This window comes from Coccomyxa subellipsoidea (assembly GCF_000258705.1).
Source record: "Coccomyxa subellipsoidea C-169, whole genome shotgun sequence".
NCBI lineage: Eukaryota > Viridiplantae > Chlorophyta > Trebouxiophyceae > Coccomyxaceae > Coccomyxa > Coccomyxa subellipsoidea.
In genome coordinates this window covers 307,561-326,197 of record NW_005178027.1, presented here as the reverse complement: position 1 = coordinate 326,197, position 18,637 = coordinate 307,561, and the positions used below count along the sequence as shown (strand labels likewise).

The 18,637-nt window shown below is 51.2% G+C and overlaps 5 protein-coding genes across 5 annotated transcripts; 3 read left to right on the top strand and 2 right to left on the bottom strand.

The window, feature by feature from the left end:
• Positions 1 to 75: 75 nt before the first annotated feature.
• COCSUDRAFT_44063 (hypothetical protein) lies at positions 76 to 984 on the top strand (the record flags this gene model as incomplete). The annotated part of the gene is made up of 3 exons (XM_005644588.1): positions 76 to 200; positions 474 to 610; positions 923 to 984. The coding sequence occupies 3 exons, from the start codon at positions 76 to 78 to the stop codon at positions 982 to 984; spliced, it is 324 nt and encodes a 107-aa protein (XP_005644645.1).
• A 617-nt stretch (positions 985 to 1,601) lies between these two features.
• COCSUDRAFT_57820 (hypothetical protein) lies at positions 1,602 to 4,826 on the bottom strand (the record flags this gene model as incomplete). Its single annotated transcript, XM_005644587.1, has 5 exons — positions 1,602 to 1,798; positions 2,217 to 2,523; positions 2,957 to 3,241; positions 3,896 to 4,098; positions 4,700 to 4,826. The coding sequence occupies 5 exons, from the start codon at positions 4,824 to 4,826 to the stop codon at positions 1,602 to 1,604; spliced, it is 1,119 nt and encodes a 372-aa protein (XP_005644644.1).
• Positions 4,827 to 6,353: 1,527 nt separating this feature from the next.
• Positions 6,354 to 9,404, top strand: COCSUDRAFT_57819 (glutathione S-transferase; the record flags this gene model as incomplete). The annotated part of the gene is made up of 8 exons (XM_005644586.1): positions 6,354 to 6,409; positions 6,567 to 6,585; positions 6,728 to 6,865; positions 7,134 to 7,217; positions 7,527 to 7,654; positions 8,456 to 8,573; positions 8,897 to 8,983; positions 9,246 to 9,404. The coding sequence occupies 8 exons, from the start codon at positions 6,354 to 6,356 to the stop codon at positions 9,402 to 9,404; spliced, it is 789 nt and encodes a 262-aa protein (XP_005644643.1).
• A 251-nt stretch (positions 9,405 to 9,655) lies between these two features.
• COCSUDRAFT_34039 (hypothetical protein) lies at positions 9,656 to 10,200 on the top strand. The gene has a single exon (XM_005644585.1). The coding sequence runs from the start codon at positions 9,929 to 9,931 to the stop codon at positions 10,127 to 10,129; it is 201 nt and encodes a 66-aa protein (XP_005644642.1). The 5' UTR covers positions 9,656 to 9,928; the 3' UTR covers positions 10,130 to 10,200.
• Positions 10,201 to 10,501: 301 nt separating this feature from the next.
• Positions 10,502 to 17,860, bottom strand: COCSUDRAFT_18780 (AMP deaminase; the record flags this gene model as incomplete). Its single annotated transcript, XM_005644584.1, has 10 exons — positions 10,502 to 10,651; positions 11,838 to 11,963; positions 12,795 to 13,051; positions 13,507 to 13,708; positions 14,315 to 14,455; positions 14,892 to 15,083; positions 15,383 to 15,545; positions 16,060 to 16,217; positions 16,848 to 17,016; positions 17,625 to 17,860. Coding segments are annotated over 10 exons (1,794 nt in total), but the record flags the coding sequence as incomplete, so codon positions are not given.
• Positions 17,861 to 18,637: the final 777 nt, after the last annotated feature.

Here is an 18,637-nt window from a genome sequence, read left to right as displayed (position 1 = left end):
ACTTGCCATTTAAAGGCAAGCGTGGTGAATGTTTCGTATAACTTCAAGTTGTGGATGTGGGTTCTTCAGGAGTCCATGGAGACCAAGACGGACGTGCTTGAGGACATCAAGCTGGCGCTGCCCCCAAGCGCCCGAGTGGCCGACCTGCAGAAGGAGATTGAGAAGAAGCTGGGCTGGGAACCCACCGACAAACTAGAGAGGTGCGCGGTGCTCCTCTGGCATTTTCAGTCATGTTGAGTCATTTGTCAGGCCATCTCAAGATGTTGGGTGGGTTGACTAATTCTTGGATCAAGAAGTTGCTGGAATCTAGCAAGAGTGTAACTTCAATATTATACGGGTGCTTCACGCGGCGTGCAGCCTTTTTTTGTCAGCTCATGAATGTGGGCAAAAATCGGCATGCCATGCTGACAGCCATTCAGCTGCCAAAGAGTCTGGAGGTACGCAAGGACGAGATTGAGATAAGTTTGATGCAGGCTGGAGGGTTTCAAGGACCCCTGGGAGACGACAGTGTTCAAGGGTCGGCTGATGCTGCCGGAGCATACCCTGGAGGAATGCGGCGTTCCCTCCGGCGCCCAGCTCATCTCCGTGCGTCGTGTTCTCGTCCCCGAAGGTGACTCAGCAGCATGTCACCTGCTTTCGACTCATCTCATTTGTCATCTTTCGAGTGTCTCGAGCTCGCATGTATCGAGCAATACCTAAGTGCAGTACATCGCTTCATATTGAAGATTGTAGTGTTGCCAGATCCTGTCTAACAAGCACCCGACGATCAGTGCATGCTACCCTAAAGTGTCCATCTGCCCCAAGCACCATCTGAATCACCTCACCTGTACCTAGCAGGACCCAATTTCCCACCTGCTTATATGCATCCAGTACACATACCTTTCTCTTGTAGCCCAAGTGTTACGTGGTGCATGGGTGGCAGGCTGGAGGATCATCAAAGAGGGAGAGGAGGATGGCTTCACTTCCAGTGATGAGGACTGGTAATCGTGATACGCATTTACTTGTACATCGTCTTGCACAGAGTTGCTGCCAACAAAGGCAATTCTTGAGCAACATGTCACAATGCAGCAACAGAGGGCAGAGCGACCTTTGCAGCAATCGGACAAGCAGAAGAGCAAGCATAATGCCTTGTAGCACATTCCATGGGCTGAGTCCGGAAGCCAACAAGAAGCAGCTGCCTGACATTCAGATGGGAAGGGTTTCAGATAGCAGATACTTGTATTGCACAGGGCTGAATGCAATTATGCAATTACCTCAGGGCAGGTGCACTTGGCCACGAAAGGCTCCATCGTCCGAGCGATGTCTGAGTTCTTATCCTGGCAAGCCTCATCGCACACAACAGGCCGCTCAACACTAGTGTTGCTTAAATGAATAGAATTCCAGCAAACTTTGTACTGCTCCATCAAACCATCAGCAATCAAGGACTTTCCTACCTTGCCACCCACCCTCTGCAAATTGCAGACAGATTGGCAATGAATTCCAATCAAGAACCCAATTTCCCCCATATCTCAAAGTTCAACAATGCAAACCTTGAATCAAAGACCGCACGCCTGTCTTCTCTTGCATAAACGCTGCTGTCACACATGACTAAACAAACATGACTAGTCCTCGCCGTCAGCTGGCGCCTGCTGCTGTTGCGGCGGCTGCGGCGGGTGTGCTATCCATGGGGGCATCGGCTGTCCCCCAGCCAGCCATTCGAATTCGAGTCCGACCTCTGCCAGGTGCGGCCCGATGACGTCAGCATGAGCTATATCAGCTATCAGCTCGTCGTCTGTGTCATAATCCGCTGTTCCTTCCCCTGCACCACAACAGAGAGGCTGTAATGCATCCAAATTACCAGATGCAGATCCACAGAAATTCTGTGACTATCTCTACATATAAACCATTTGAATTCCTTTGACTTGGTCGACTCACACAATTTCATGCGCATACAGATGGTGACTACTGTAAATTCAGCTTGACCAACGTGCATTTCTTAGGCACGATTATGCCGGCTTTGAGCTTTTCAAGAGCAAATCTTACTGGGAGAATGCAGGGGTTTTATGTTTGCATGCAGCTCCTCCAGAAGAACAGGGATGGTGGCTGGAAATTGTAGAACTGAGACGCAGTGACAGAAGCATCAGCAGCCTCAAGCAATCCAGGCATGTGACTGGGTTCTCGTGACAAATAAAGTCTCAACCAGTTTTAAAGCCGTCAACGATTGGGTTATAGCGCACCCTGTGCCTCAGTGGCCAGCCGCTGCAGCAGCAGTCCCCCCTCTGACAGAGCCATCAGTCCCCCCCGCGCCACCATCGGGTCCTCCCTCCGGGCCTCTAAAACAAGGGGTACACCCTCGATTTTCACCCCCTGCTGCGGACATCTCTTAGGAGCACTGCTGCTGCTGCTGCCTTCGGCCCGGTCCTGTGTTTGCGGAGACGCCGGCACAAAGTTGTGCAGAGGCTTGCCCAACACTCGAACATGATTTATGCATGTGTACCACGCGTTGTCTTGCTCCTGTCGCTGCGTGCGCCCCAGCAGCTCAATCTGCAACAGCAGCCGTAGCAACTCAAGAAAAAAGACTTCCCTTAGTGATTGCTCCAGACGAAGGTCGTCACAACAGGCTGAAAACACAACCATACTGCATGCTGCTCAGGCTAAAATGCTACCTGCATCCCCTTCTAGACGAATGAGGGGCCTTGCCAGGAGATGCCAGCGTGTCTGGGTTTGCCCTTCCCAAATAATGCAGGCAACGCCAATGCCATAGAGCATAGCCTGACACTATCATGCAGATGAGCAGGTCTGGCATTTGCAAGAATGTTTGTCACTGATATACCAATTCCCCCGTCAACCTAATCATGCAAATCTGGAGCTCTTTGTCAAAGGCATGCTTTGAGACTCTTGGAGTAGGGACAGCCGGACGAGCAAAAGGTTTTGAGCCAGTTTCCAAGCGATACTGAAACACAATTGAGAGGCGTACCTTCACAAGGCCGCCGACGCACAGGATGGGCCGTTTGAATTCAAACATCTGCAGCTCGTCTGACTGGCTCATGGGGAACGCCTCAGTGCGGGTCTCCCATGCGCTAAATCTGGCGCAGCTCCTTATCGTCGCGTAGCCTGCCTCCTCCGCCTCTTCTAGGAGCGCAGCCGTCTCTGGATCTTCGTCCGTGTCACTGTCGGGCGTCGAACCGACGGGCCTCGCTTTCACGTCCTCCCCGCAGGAGAAAACGAATCGCGCCGCCTTGGGCGCATAAATCGGGTGGCCCTGCAAAGTGCCAGTGAAATGTAATGACTGACTATTCCGAAAAAGCTGTGTCACTGTCGCACAAGGCTGCTGTCTTGCCATTCCCTGACCCTAGCCATGTTGCCGGGAAGAGAAAAATTTGAGCTTTGTGAAGCACTCAGGGTGTTCCTTACTTCTTCTTAGAAAATCTTCAAGAGTCCAAGCCAGTCAAGTCCCATTTTGTGGCCACAAAAGCAACCTTCCTCAGAAATGCGCCCTCAGCAGGCAGAGACAGGTAGGGAAAGGTAAAGGTAGGCCTGGCATCGCAAGGCAATCCATGCATGACAGGACATGCAACGGCTGCCAGTGCCACGTCACCGAGACACACTCCTCCCTCAAAACAGAAAGAGGATACAGAAGCACGCGCACCCGCTCAAAAAAGGCTAGGAACAGATTTCCACTGCTGGTGGCCCCCTCACAAAAGTCACCCCACCAGTACCATTCGACCCCACGACATGTACATCAGGGGGCACCCCAACAACCTGCAGGTTTGTGAATCTTCTTGCATCGATTTGCATGCTGTTTTTATTGCATGGAGAATGGCAGATGGATGTACAATGGCACCGGCAGGGACTACCATATATAGTCTACCATATTTAAAAACCTGTGCACCCAACAAAAGAAAATAGCGCGCACCCGCTGGAAGAATGCGAGGAAGGGCATGATGCTGACGGCGCTGACGAGGCAGAGCGGGTGCGCCAGACGCAGCGCCAGCCACTCGGTCGATGACTCATCCTCGCTCCCCCGGCTGGACCAGTAGCTGCCGCTGCGCACGCCCAGCGCCGGATTGAAGCGGTGCAGAGGCGTCAGCACATTCTCCACGCTCTCCTCCGGGTTGTCTGCGCAACAAAAAGAATATAGAATAAGCGTAGTAATGTATGTATTAGCATGTCTGTGCGGAAAAGGGGGACACTGAGGGTATACAACCCAGGGAAAATACAGAGTGTTGGGGTCTGGGTGAGGGTCATGGGTTTTGGTGCAGCAGGAATGCCCGGATTGTTCTGTGGCACGTTCTCTTGGCGTTGTCTGCATGTATGCAAGGACCTGAACGCAACTCAGTGACCAGCCTGGGGTGATGAATCCAGGGGTTCATGCCTGGGTGAAGACGGAATGACACAGGACCGATGTGTTCGCACGCCATTTCCCGGCAAGGACTCACATTTCAGGCTTCAAATTTCCGTGTGCAGCGGTTAGCAACCCAGTTGGATAGCTGCATTCAGTGTTTGACAAGTTTCACAAGTCGTGTGGACATCCAGCTCCTTCTGACTCTTGTGCGGCACTAGAACCAAGGGCCTCCACATAGGACAAGGAGTAAGCCAGCATCCTGGTGCTGTGCCTTTGATGCATTTCTACCATGCAGGTTTTCAAAGAGGCCCAAGACCATCGCCCATTACAGTCTCTATTCCATTGATCTAAGGAGAAAAAGGCCGCGCACTGCACCTGTAGAGGAGGCTGACAACGCGCAGGCGAGCAGCGAGTGGTTGGAGTCCGGGGCCGTCAGCTCGCTGTGCAGCCTGTAGAAGGCGGCTGCGCGCAGGACCTCCTCTGGCGGGGGAGAGGGGAGCATTTGTTCAAGTGCCAGCATTGGCGAAGCCCGCGGCGTCTTCAGCTTCTGACAAGGCAGCAGATGCAACTGTTACATCTCTACAAACTGAACCATTCAGACCATTGGCCTGTTCAGGCTACTCTGTTCAGGCTACATGTTCAGTCAGACTGTGTGTTGTTAGGGGCTTGTAGCCTGCCCAGCATCTATGTCATGACAGAGCTGCAGATGAACGGCCACTGGCCATATTAGGCCTCTCTGAAATTTGTCCTGTCAAATTGTCTGCTGGCCACGTGTTGTGAGGGGCTTCTAGCCCGCCCAGCAATTGTGTCAAGTCCAAGCTCGGTAGAAAAGACCGCCATTAGACCCATTGTCCTACTTGTTGCTTTATAGCAGATGCCAGCTCAGCAGGTTTGAGTATACTGAGTATTCACTTGCGCAGGCGCATTGGATTGAAGTGTACAAACAGGGATGAATGTCATGGCTCTGAAAGCGTATTTGTGGGGTGAAGGCATGCAAACAGGTGGAATGTAGAGATATATTCGGAAAGTTTATAGTGAAAATCTGAGGGGCCAGCCCACACCTTGATAAGAAGATCTGCATGGAAGCTCCTGAGCTGCGGGCATGCATTCAAGCACTGCTCTCGCCAGAGGTCATGCTCCAAGACTGTACAGCACCAGCCATCGTGAGGTGTGTGCACACGATACATGCAGGCAGGGATGGGTTTTGAGATGTGCACATCAAGAGTCAAGAGTATGTCGGGGGGTACCGATGCGGCGAAATCGTCGACAGGCCCACTCGGCTTTGCTCAATGAAGGGGCGTCCAAGTAGTTGAGCGCACGGGCCAGAAGATCGTCCTGGAGATCAAGATGTGAACTATGAAACAACAAGCAGAGCATTGGTATTGCAAAAAATAAAGACATGCAACGCCTCTTGGACGCTTGTAAATGATATAAAGTGTGCTCTACTGCAACTTGATCTCGAAGCTGCGACGTAAACTGGGCTAACTCTGTCACTTACTGGGATGTCACTCAGGGAAGGATAGACTCCCTCGAAGACGTGGTCATCAATGTCCATCTCTGACACAGCTTTTGCGATGCGAGCAATGCCCATGCCCATTCGGAAGTAGAATCAGCACTTCCTGCAATTTTCTGCTTTGCAAGGGCACAACAGCATGCGGAGCTTGCGTTGTCTCAGACAGTCCTTATTCCGGGATGAGATGTGAACAGCGTAAGCCAGCAGTATCAATCAAGATTCATAGCTATTGCTTTATGAATTACAGTGCAAGGAATTTCCTTCTCCAAAATGGAAGAGGAAACCCTTTAATAAACCCTACCCAATATGCACCTTCCAACTTCCATGTAACTTCCCCCAATGCGATCACCGTTCAGAACTTTAAAATTTGCAAAGCAAAGGAGGAAAGGATAATTTCTAGCTGGGAAACGATTGTGGTTCTACTCTGCCACCCATATCGCAATTCACGCAGCAATCGTCGCGTCCGTTTGCCCCAAGCGCTCATCTCTTCTGGACGCTGGTTCGCCCGACGCAGCAATGGCGGATGAAGAGTTCCTGGAACTGAACACAGAACTGACGTTGCTTTGCTCATGGTGTGTTACCACCGACCCTTCTACTCTTTGCAGATGATCGGGATGGGATGTGAGGATCACCAGATGCAAACAGTGAGTGGGCGTACCTGGGGTACCTGTGATTGCTCTATCCATTCCATAATGTGACCTGAAAAGATAATCAAAATGTGCGCTGCAGGTTCTGCCCTTTCGCGCAGGTGAGATTTGCCCTGCCACTCCTTGTGAGGTGATGGATGGTCGATATATCCATCGATCATTCCTTTTCTGCGCTCTCTCAATTTGTTTCGAGGACACAGCCAATGTAAACTACCGAAATACTAACGCACGCCTGCTTGCCAGCGCACATGGATTGCTCTGTTGGAGAAGGGGCTGCCGTTTGCCTACAAGGAGGTCAGCCTGAGGAACCCAGACACTGGTCTCTGGTACCCTCTAACTGAGAAGCCCAAGTGGTTCACTGCCCTCAATCCCCTGGGCAAGGTGCGCCTGCCCCTGTCATCACACCCTTTTTTCTTCCCCCCTACATGTACATTTTCCCGTAGCTTTGGACACATCATCATCTTCATCATTATTATTACTACTATTACACTGGTCTCCTGCCAGAGGCAAGTGCGTCTGCAGGCAAGCTGCATGTAAAGGCCACTTGCCAAAATTCGGCCCCGTATTGGACTCGCCAAGCCCGAGCAAGGCCAAATCAATCTGGAATCAATGCTGGTGTTGTATTCAAAAGAGTTGGCTTTCTTTGCAGGTGCCAGTCTTGGCATACAAGGATGAGAAGACCCAGCAGCCGCACAGCGTCTATGAGTCCCTCATCTGCAACGAGTTCTTAGAGGTGAGCCAGCACTTCATGCTACAAGCGATCCATGTATCACCGCATCATCCCATCATTCTGCTCACGCAGCCGTGACCAATCAGATTCTGGGAGCCATCAGCTGGAGGTGGGTTAGCATTTTCTTTTTCAAGATTACCCAAGAATCTATGTAAAGTTGCCTACGTCTGCCCCATAAATTCTGCCAACACAGCCAAGAGAAAGCAGGTAGCAATGCCAGCATGTGGAGCTGCAGCGCTCAAGTGATTACTACCTGTGGAGAAGGTCCAAATATTCTGATTCAAAATCAAATGTAAAACTTTGAAAATACAGGATTATGCGCCGGCGCCCGGGCATCCTCCGCTGCTGCCGCCGCATCCGGCGCTGCGGGCCAAGGCGCGTATCGTGATGGACCACTTCAACACTCGCTTCGTGCCGCTCTTCTACCGCATCCTCATCAGGTGCGGTCTAGACATACTTTCCATCAACCAATTTCACAATTAATATTATTTCCCACTTCTCCTGTCAGAGGCAAGGTGCGTCTGCAGACAAGCTGCAGGTCAAGGCTACCAAAATACTGTCCCCGGATCGACTGGCCAGACCCAAGCAAGAACCAATCTAGTGTGGCGCTCAGTTATTTATACCATTCCCCGCCAGCCGGGGCCAAATGTAAGAATACAGCAATAACACGCAACACAGCCCTTGCCATCTCTTGTCGCCTTCAAGTCCAAGAAGAAAGGACACGGCAAGGAGGCAGCTGCCCAAGAGGGTGCAAGGCAGAAGGATGCAGCCCCAGAAATAAAAGAGTCGCGCTGTTGTCAAGGCAGTAAACCTCCGCAAGCTGCAATTTGTGCACGCTCTCCATCGCTGGCGATGTAATTTCTTTTTCTTGCCGAGATGAGCATCAGGAAGTGTTTGGTCAGCAGCTGGCAGATGGATCAAGGAAAGGGATTTTGTCAGCAGCGCTGGCCTTGACAATTAAGGGCAGGTTTGTCTTCTTGGTTGGCTGCCGGCATGTGAGCGCCTCCATTCACAAAAGCTGACATCTGCTGAAATTGGAGGACCACTTTTCTGGGGGAGTACGGGTGATTTGTATTTTATAAGTGACCTATAGAAGGGGTGGAAGAGCGCTGCGTCATGTGGTGACCAAGAAGATCTACAACGTCAGACGCCTACACTTGCAGATCACCCATGGTGACACAGAAAGGTGTAAATGATGTGGTCAATTCCGACGACCGGCATGTGCGGGCACATGCGCGCAGGCAGGACGTGGGCCAGCAGGCTGAGGTGGCGGAGCAGTTGCAGGCAGAGTGTGACTGGTTGGAGGACAATGCCGACCAGGCTGGACCCTTCTTCATGGGCACAGAGTTCTCCCTCGTGGTGAGGCGTTCCCTGCGAAACTCCCCTGTCACTTCAAAGCCTGCAGTCTTTGTGTCCTCAGTCCCAAAAGTTTGAATATCTCAGATATGGGTGTTTCTTCTGGGTCTGTAGTGTGGCCAATGTGTGCCATATGGACGCCAGGCTCTTGCGGCAAAGCACCTTTGATATATATTTTCCGGCAGTGCTAGAAGTGACACCAACAGGTCCCTGCTAGGTATGACTATATTTACATGCGATGTTAACAACATGGCTTCAAGTAGCAAACCAGTGCAAAGACTGATCCTGTGCGACGGAGTCTCAGTCTTTGCGTGAAAACATTGCAGGATTGTGCGATGATCCCCTGGTTTGTGCGCGGATACATTCTCAAGCACTTCAGGCAGCTGGAACTGCCGCCTCAACGCTGCACAAAGGTACGCATATGTAATGCTCGCAATGAAATAATGTAAAAAATAAATGGCTGAATGTCTGGGTAAATCCTGGAAAACACTGCATGTCTTCCTTTTGCCCGCTACAAGTCGGACTGCTGTCATTAGTGTTACATGCAAGTGTGGCAATGCAACATGGCATTTGGATTCTTTGTGACGTTGCCTCATGGACAATCGCCAGAACCATGTCGACAGTGGCAATATCTCATCTTCAAGATTAAAAGGCAAAGCGCGTGTGCCTGTGCAGCTGCAGCGGTGGGTGAAGGCTGCACTGGAGCGCCCGTCAGTGAAGGGGACGTTCCAGGCTCCAGAGGAGGGCACTAGCTACGAGGACAAGCTTCTGGAACACTATGTGAGATATGCTGACGGCAGCGCCAATTCCACCAGTGCAGCAGCCTTCAAGTGATGTACCTGGTCAATCATTTAAACTCATATTTTGCTGTATAATGAAGGTATGGTAGTAGATCCTGATAGTGATGCACATTCCTTTCCATGTATCTTCTACTGAATGTCACAGGTGTGGTGGTGAGTCTTGATGACAAATCGTGTTCAAGTAAGGCTTAAAATGCAGTGCATGTATGCTATGAATCGTCTACAGCAGAAGCGTTGTCACTCCAGTGAGCCAAGGTGGCAAGAGCATGTTCTTGAGCAAGCAAGGCCTTAAAATTAGGCTTGCACCCTACCAATTCTGCACTAGCATTCAAAAACAAAAGCACAATGCAAGACGGCAATAATTTGTCAGAAGCCCATTTCTGTTTGGGCCAACAAAGCTGTGGTTTTCTAGGTAGCGTTTGTGATCAATTGCCAACCCAGGAAAGATCTCTCCAGCCATCCACAAACCTTACCGAAAGCACAACACCAGAAACAGCTACAACCTGCATTCCTTGTAATACCCAATGTGGCTTTCAGACATAAAGATTGAATGCACTGATGCCACACAACAGCGAGCAGATACCAGCACTTCCCAACCATGAATCTGCTGTGCTCTGCTCAGGTTACGTGTGCCCTCTACGGCAGCCTTCCGTCCTGCAATTCCCCTCTTGTTTTGGCCCCGAGCTTACTGTCAGCTGGGTGGCCATTAGTGACTCACCATCTGCAAGCTGCAACTGGTATCAGACATCGGGTCTGTGATGTATCTACCTTATTACGGCCCCTATGATGCATCCTTGCGTGCGTTTGCAGCCTCTACTCTGAGTGCGTGCGCGGCCGCACCCGTCTTCACCAGAGCCATCTGCGCCACACAGCCACTTCAAAGTAATTCTGCTCAAAAGATCAGTGACTGAACACGAACGTGATGAAGTCATTAGCGAACAATATCGAGCCGTTGGGAATAGGTTGAAAAGGTGGGAAAAGCCGGCTGTATTCCGCACACCACTTTCTTTCAGCAAAATAGTGAGCAGCAGACATTTGAATCTCCAGCAAGTTCCGGTAGTGTCTAGTCAAGTGCTCTGGCGCATGCACAGGGATGAAGTTGCCGTCAATGTTCAATTTGCTGCAACCAGGCTAGGAAAGGGGTACGCAAGATGCTCGCACCTCTTCCTGGTGGTTGTCAAAGCGGAATCGCATGCGCAGATTGGGCACATTGGTCTTGTGGATGTCATTGCCCTGGGGACCCCCCAGCCAGTAGTACTGGTGCACCCAGTGCATCTTCACCTGCACAGCATTTCAACTTTTGAATAACAATGCACCAGCATTTGAATTCGGAAATATTTATTTATAATTGCAACAGTCCTCCGTGCACACTGTACAGTGCATCTTCGCCCGCACCGCATTTCAAATTTCTAAAATTCAAAGCACCAGCATTTGTGTATGGAAAGAAATGACACATCAATGCTATAGGCCCCCGGGCAGACTGCACAATGCATTTTCATCTGTTCACACCCACATGCATGAACAATTGACTGGAGAGAATGAAGCTCATGCTAAAAAGCCCCTGGGGATCTGCAGAGACCAACTTCACTTGTAGTGTCACCATCGCCTTTCAGCAAATGTGATTGAAGCAAATGACCAGCTCAGACTAGCGCAAAACACCCCTCCAGGCTCGTGCCAGTTGGCACAAGCCTGGATCCTGGATCCTGATGTCCTGATGTTCCTATTCCGGATCATATATGGCTGGGTGAGTAACAAAGAAGTTCTGAGACTGATATGGGTTATTAGGACATTGCCAGTGCCGCGGGACACACGCGATTCACGGCAGGACTCACGGGTGCATTTCTCCCTGCTCTAGAGACGACCGCCAGCCACCCTGAAAAGTGCTAGTGCTCAAAGCGTCCAATCGTGAAGCCAAAACTGCTGCCCTGTCTTGGGCATTGTAGGGAGGCTAAACGGCAGCTTGCACCCTCAACACATCATTCAAATGCTACACGCTGCTGCCTTTCTCGGACCTTATAAGGGGGCCGAATGGCGTACAGCACAGTAAATAAAGCATTCAATTACCACTCTCTGTCGCACACAGTGCAGACTCTTTGTAAGAGTCACGATCAGCTCTCCCTTAAAAGACAAGCCGATATAAAATCCAACTGCCCTACTATCCACAACATCTGCCTGCTCTGGCGCTCGCACTTCCTGAAGCGTCTCATATACCGGAAGAGAGGGCCTACAAAAAGACATCACAGGATCTCCCCATAATTATACAGGCGAGTTACGTCCTGCAGACAAGCTGCAGTTGGAGGCTGCCGCATTCCTACCCTCTGTTGAACTCGCCAGATCCAAGCAACATACAGCACTTTGTGACACAACAGTCTCCTTCTTGCAAGGAGCTTTAACGGTCTTGTGCTATGGAGAACGTCTGTTTTCTGATGCTTTGATTTGTATCTGTGAATTGGTCAAGAGAGCCTACCTGGTGGGGGAAGCCGGAGTGGAGGACTGAGTTGCGCGCGATTTCGCAGAGGTCGGTGGCTGACAGCTTCCACACCTGAGCCGCCACGCTGTACTCCTCCACAAGCGGCTCCTTGGTCAGGTGGATCTGCAGCGCCACAGGCGCCAGGATTCCCACTTCAGACCACTTCACACACACTCTTTCCGAAAATGCAAATGGTGCCCAGCAACCCCTCAGCCCTGAACCCGGGTGGATCTGCAGTCACCAACAAAAATACATACTGTAGTCAGCACCATAATTCCCGCACCCCTCAAAATGCGTGAAATGTTTGGACCTGACTTTAAGAGTCTTTCCTTCATTGAAATGATGTTTCATCATCGTTAACGGGTCGGGCTCAGCGAGAGCTTTCCAAAACTGGTCTCAAAATTGTCATAGGGTTTATATTTTGCATTTTAGGGTCTTAATTTCGACCCTTAAAAAAGAAAAATACTTATTTTATGCGGGAAATATGGTGCTAACTACGGTAAGCACATTCGCCATTCTCCATTCTAACTGCACATGTTCAGATGCCCAGCGGACCCTCAACATAGACACCGGTGGATCTGCGCCCCCGCGCCAGACACAGTTTCAGGCCTCTTCAGACATTTTCTCTTCTAGAGCTATGCGTATGGTTCGCCGAGATGGGTGCTCAGCACCTGCTCGACACCTTGCAAACGCGGATGTGCACATTTTGCAGATCTGCACATGCCACAAGACACGCTTCCAACACTGTCTTTTGCTAAAGGGCACAGAGCCTGCATCCCTTGAGGCGGATTCCCGGCCGAAGCGGAACTGAGTGACAAGCACATCATGCCCAGAAGAGGATTGTGCATGCTTTGCCTGTGCCTTTGCCCCGCTTTGATCAGGGATGCTAGACTTGACTGATCTTTTCAATTCCTGGTCAATCTAATGCACCGATGTTGGAAAGGACACAGTTACAAGGGAGAGAATACACGCCTGCACGGGATCGTCGGTGGATAGGGAGAGGGAGAGGCCGCGCGCGAAGAAGGTGGGAAATGGGTTTTTGTGGTAGTCCAGGAAGAGGGAGTTGTTAGACAGCGGGGACATGCACAAGCCGATCTGCGCCAGGTAGAAGAGGTACTGCAGCGGCAGATTCTTGCGCAGGTTGATGCCGTGCGCGATGTTCTCGCACAGCATCAGCGCGCTCACCAGATGGTCCACGTCACCCGCCTCGCCTGTGCGCGTGCATAGCTTAATTCGAATGGTGCTCCGAATTCAAATGGTGCTGATCACGAGTGAGCTGAGGCGTTCAGTGAACGAGTGAACAGCCACATCAATCGTGACGCGTCACCATGTGCCTGCCGCGCGGATGTATGCGCTGCGCTTTGCTGCACATAAAAGTTCTGCATCAAACCCACCAAAAGAGACGGGCAACAACGTCATCACCTCCTTGTTAGGGATGAAGGGGAGAGCACAGGGCAGAAGCTCTTGATGATTGCACATGCGCTCGACGTGGACTCCGGATTCTGTGCATCTCAAGGATGCTGACTGGAGCTCAGCAAGCAGGGCATTCTGGATTGTGCTATTGAGCATGCACTTGACACGTGAGGGAGCACGCAGCTCACAAGCAAGTGCCCCTGACACTCCATAAAGGGTAATCATTTTATCCAAAAAGTGAAGATTGGCGCACCGGCGTGCGGCCGCAGCGCAAAGGTGTTGAGCCCGCGGGCCTCGCGCAGTTTGTTGAGGGTGTAGAGGTTGGCGTAGGTGTAGAAGGCGTAGTAGGCGTACGCCGGGTTGTGTTTGAGCTCCCACTCTCGCGGCGTCTTCATGTGCTTGGCCGGCCGCCTCTCCGGCTTGCTCTCATCGTCCACCATGTCAAAGCCCACCACCTGGCGCGACGCGGCAAGAAATAAATTCAAATCTGAAATTTGAATTCCAGTGAAGCAAAAGGTTTTTGGCCATCACGCGAATGCCATAGGAACCTTCACCCACTCTGCAACTTATAAAGATTGTATTCCTAAGACACCTTTGCTGTGCATTCTGACATTTATTGCAGCAAGAAACCATCCAAGAAGCAGACATCATGCAGGCTGCAAACCAAATCAAAATGACAAAAAGAGTGTGCAGGATATCTGCTGCTTCAAGATGACCCCTTGCTGCCAAAAGTCCAAGTCACACCGAGTACTTGTTTGCCTCCAGCACTCAAACCTTCCGATTCAGATTGGAGAAGAACAAAGAAGAACAAACCGATAGACCTTGTCTTGTGCCTACTGCAGCATGCCTCTTTTTCATGGCGGGAAGAGATGAGCAGGGACTTGGGGCATGAAGCAGGGACTCAGGACACCTGTAGCACTCCTTCCCCTGAGGCAATCTTGCTTCTGAGCAAATGGAGTGCATGCCTGATGTCCAGAAGTCCCGATCACCCCTTCTTGCAACATAAAGCCTATTGAATGTACGCAGACACGTGCACTGTGAGGGCCCCGGCATGTGGTCACCTGTTTGAGGAAGAGGTGGAGCTGAGGGTGCGAATTTGGGTCGACGGTGACCTCGAAGAGGGGCGTGAAGATGTTGTCCAGCAGCTGCTCGAAATTATCCACCAGGCCCTGCGCCTTGTAGATGTCGTACAGGCGCGGAATCTGCGCAGAGCCATACACAAAAGTCAATTTCTGCAGGAGTCAGGATCTCTCTTACCCGTTGTGCCCACTGCACTCGTTCATGGGTGAATAATGGCCAAGTCTGGTAGTACGTGCGGTGGCTGTGCAAGCTGAAATTCAGCATGCCAACCATTTGTTACCTGCACACATGCATGCAGCTGATCGGGCATGCATGCACCTGATCGGGCAAGCCACCAACTGCATTGGTCCTTTCTTTGGCAACAAGCAGCCGAGGGAATAAACGAGTATATACCAATTTGCCTCAGGAAACCAATAGGCTCTCTGTTGCAGACTCCATGGCCCCTGTCGCCACTACACAATGGATTTCTGCAAGACACCATTGCATTTGTTTGGCAGGAGCGCGAATAATGGAGCCTGTGCAAGGGTATTCTTGATCTCAACAGGGGCCGAAGAGCACCTGGATGAGCCAGACGACGTTGTCGGAGTAGAGCTGATTCTGCACGATCCAGGCGGCCAGAATGTCCCACTCGACGCGCTTGCGGCCGTAGATGGAGATGCGGTACTCCGCGTGCTGGTACTTGGAAGCTTCCAGGTCGCTCAGCACCTCCTTCGTCAGCTCCGCCAGGAAGCTGCCGTGCAGCAGGTTGTCCTGCGCGCGTCACCGGTGTTAATACAAAAACTACTATTACACAATACTAAATTAATGTTACTGTTCCCAATACAATACCAAATTAATGCTACTGTTCCCACGGATGATCTGATCTCACAAAGACAAAAATCCCTGAGAACATCATGCTGTGATTTGATTGCAATATAATCAGGATAGGCAAAGACAGTACTGCATGGCTTTGGAGAACAATGGAACAACCCTTGACATGATTTGACTTGAAGCAAATTTGCGTGGCTGAATCTGACCGACAACATATTTCCGGGGATGGAGAAAGAGACACAAAGGCAAATTTGCAGGAAATGAGCTGGGCGCGCCTGTTTGATGAAGATCTCGCGCAGGCGCGACTGACCGAAGGGGTTGTACTTCAAGTTGAAGCGGTCGAAGCGATGGAAAGTGTTCTTGTCCGCATGCATGTCCAACGTGTCCACATTCAGGTCATACCTGCACAGCACACAGTCAAGGTTGAGGGCGGAAAACAAGGATAAAATGCCAGATATACAGTAAACGGGGGCTCATACCAGCTCCGCAGCTATGCCAGATGCTTGTGGCGGCGTCCGTGTGGGCTTTCTAGATGCTTTAAAGCGCTGTTTCCCAAGGTCACCCGCTCGTGCTGTTGCAGAAAGTTGAATGGCATGAAGAGAGATGAGTCCACATGAGATAGAAAGAATTCCCTCATGCAGCAGCAATGTCCTAGAAAAGCAAGCAGATGACAGAAGCAGTGACAGTGAAGAAAAGCCAGCTCTCTGGGAGCGCATGCAGCCAGCACAGCACATGCTTGCCTGGCCATTTCTAACATCATTAAAAGGAACAGTCAGCAAACGATAGCAGCAGGCAGCACAAAAAGGGAGCTCTCTAGGAGCACATGCAGTCAGCACAGCACCTACTCGTCTAAGCCGTTTCCCACCTCGATGTTGCCTTAAAGGGCTAGTGCAGAAGGGCAATGGAGAAAGCGCACCCGGTGAGGTGGAGGGACTCAAAGACCTCCTTGAGGGTGAGCCACTTGCCGTCTCTGAAGATGACCACTTCGTCCGGCTCCTTGCGCAGCTTGCTCTTGATGAAGCGCAGCAGGTGCTTCTGGTGCATGCACGCACTGTGGTGAACGTGCGTGTCCACCTGCAAGCATTGAGCAACCAATATGTCAATTTCAAGCTTGACCTAGCCACAAACATCACGTCTTGTAGTCATCGTCATACGGAGCTCCTGGACATTTGACTACTTTTGTGCGCCAGGGAGCCAAGGTGCTTTCTCTAAAAATGCACATTTTCATATCCCTTGAAATGCTCCTTCCCCAAATCAGACATGGGCATCGCAATCAGACCCTCAAATATGAAACTAAGCACCAGCGACAGTACAATGTACTGTTGAAGGAGCAGAAACGGGTGTACTGTCAAGGCCGCATAGTCCATATACGGGGGCCTAGGTATTAGGCTATCCTACATGCGAGGGTATATAATACCTTTTCTTCGAAAGTCTTGCTGAGCCCCAATTCCCACGCACATGCAGGGACGTTTCACTTCCCCCAAAGTGTGTGCAAAGGATGCATTGTTCTGAAATTTACTCAAGCAGGGGATGGGCAAAGCATGCGCCTTGGAAGACTCGGAAGCACGATCCTTTTCATCCCAGGGCTTCTGTCATAATGAAACCTGCCAGTGATGTACCAGTGCTGCCAGTGCTGCGCTGCAGGCTCATCACTGATACCGGCGCATGCAAAGGTCTGCTAGTGCTGACAACTTAGCGAGCAACAGGGCGCGCCTTGCGGACGTTGTAGAAGTCTCGGTGGGGCGCGGATTTCTGGGCGAGGAATTCCTTGTCCGCGTTGAGCTGCTGGTGCAGACGGAACTTCTGCTCCAGCAGCATCAGCCGGTGGTGGCACAGCGACTTTGTCGGGCCCATCGCGCTGATTCGCAGCACCCTGCATGACATAATGCGCGCGTAAGTGACTCATCGTAACATAATGCTGACTCAGCACCAGGATGCATGAGGGAGGTCGGGCGAATCGCGCTGATGCGCAGCTTCCTGCAGTGTCATGTGCGCGTCAGTGTCTCTGCATGACACAATGCTGACTCATCACCAGCCTGCCAGTGAGAAATTTGCTCCAGGTCCATTTCAACCATTATAGTCATTCTGATGGATCATCCCGATGTTTAAAAGACGCTGCTTGAGGCAGCGTCTTGAGGCAGTGCACCCGCGGGGCCATATAAACCTGGCAAGCCATCCGTATGATGCCGGTTGTTCTCTTTTCTTGAGTATTCTCGTTGGACTCTTCTGCAATGGGGCCATGCTACCTCAGCACGGTCACGTCATCCGTTGCAAGGCTTAGTAGTGCCAGAGATGCTTAATTTAAAGATCACACCATCACAAACCACATATGCCGGCCAAAACTGGCTAACTTATGGTGCCAACAAGCAAATGCAGGGACCCTACCAGTGCATGTTGGAGAAGGAGCACCAAGAAATTTTGCCCAAGTCACCCTTTGTTTCAGGACTCTCAAGAAAATTGCCAGATAGGCGAGAGTCACACCAGTGCATGTCGGAGAAGAAGTCGTAGGAGTTGCCGGGAACAGGGAACGCCTCCTCGTCGCGGTCGTCGCCGCGGTACACGCGCACAATCCCGTCAACCATCTCGTACTGGAAATCTGCGCGCTCCTGGGGGGTCCACTCGAAGGGATCGGGGTCCACCAGAGATGGCTTTGCCACCTCCTCCAAATGCGCCAGGTGCTCCGGCTGCACAGCCGGCTTGAAAAGCCACTTCTCCCTGCATGTCCCAGATTGTATATCCGAGCCAGGTCTGAGCTGGCAAACCTTTTCCTAAATGCCCTCTTACCCCTGCACCTTCCTAGAAGCTCTTTATTCTCACAAACAGGGCCACGTGTTCACAGTGCAAACACCTCTCAGCGAAAAAATTTCTAAGATGATGCCTGTTTGGGGGTCTGAAATGTTCTCCATTGCCTTGACCTAAGTGATAAGTGAGACCACCTGCCCCCAAAATAATATAGTTCTGCGAGGCAAGGACTCAGATACCACTTATCACAGGAAGGCTATCAGTGAGCGTGTGCGGCAATTGCAGGCGATTCAAATTCAAACACAAAGAGCCGTGGCGTGCCTGATGTCCAGGCACTGCTGCAGGAGCGCGCACACGTCCTCGGTCTCCTCGTTCATGGCCGGCTCGGGAGTGATGACTCTGCTGTACTGCTCGTGCACCGCCGCATCCTCTATGATCTGCATGCATGCACACACACACATCAGATGTGTACTACCCATGCACTCAATTCTCTGTGCCTAACACCGAGATTTCAGACATGCATACACGAAATTGGGGTACTCTTGCAAGCATGCGATGATCTTGATAGTACGGTCCTGAATTGCTTGGGAATGCATGGCCATCACCCGGAAGGATATAAAGCTCAGCAGTTGCACGAACATATATGTCTGAGCCTTCAGCTTGCCCGCGTACAATGCCAGTTTGCTTCAAGACACAGGGCACATGAGCTGAATCATTCGTGAAAGCATAATTACAGCCGCCGCGCTGTCCTG

Excerpts from the sequence above, each read along its gene's own strand:
- COCSUDRAFT_34039 (XM_005644585.1), top strand. The coding sequence starts at position 9,929 with ATGCCACACAACAGCGAGCAGATACCAGCACTTCCCAACCATGAATCT.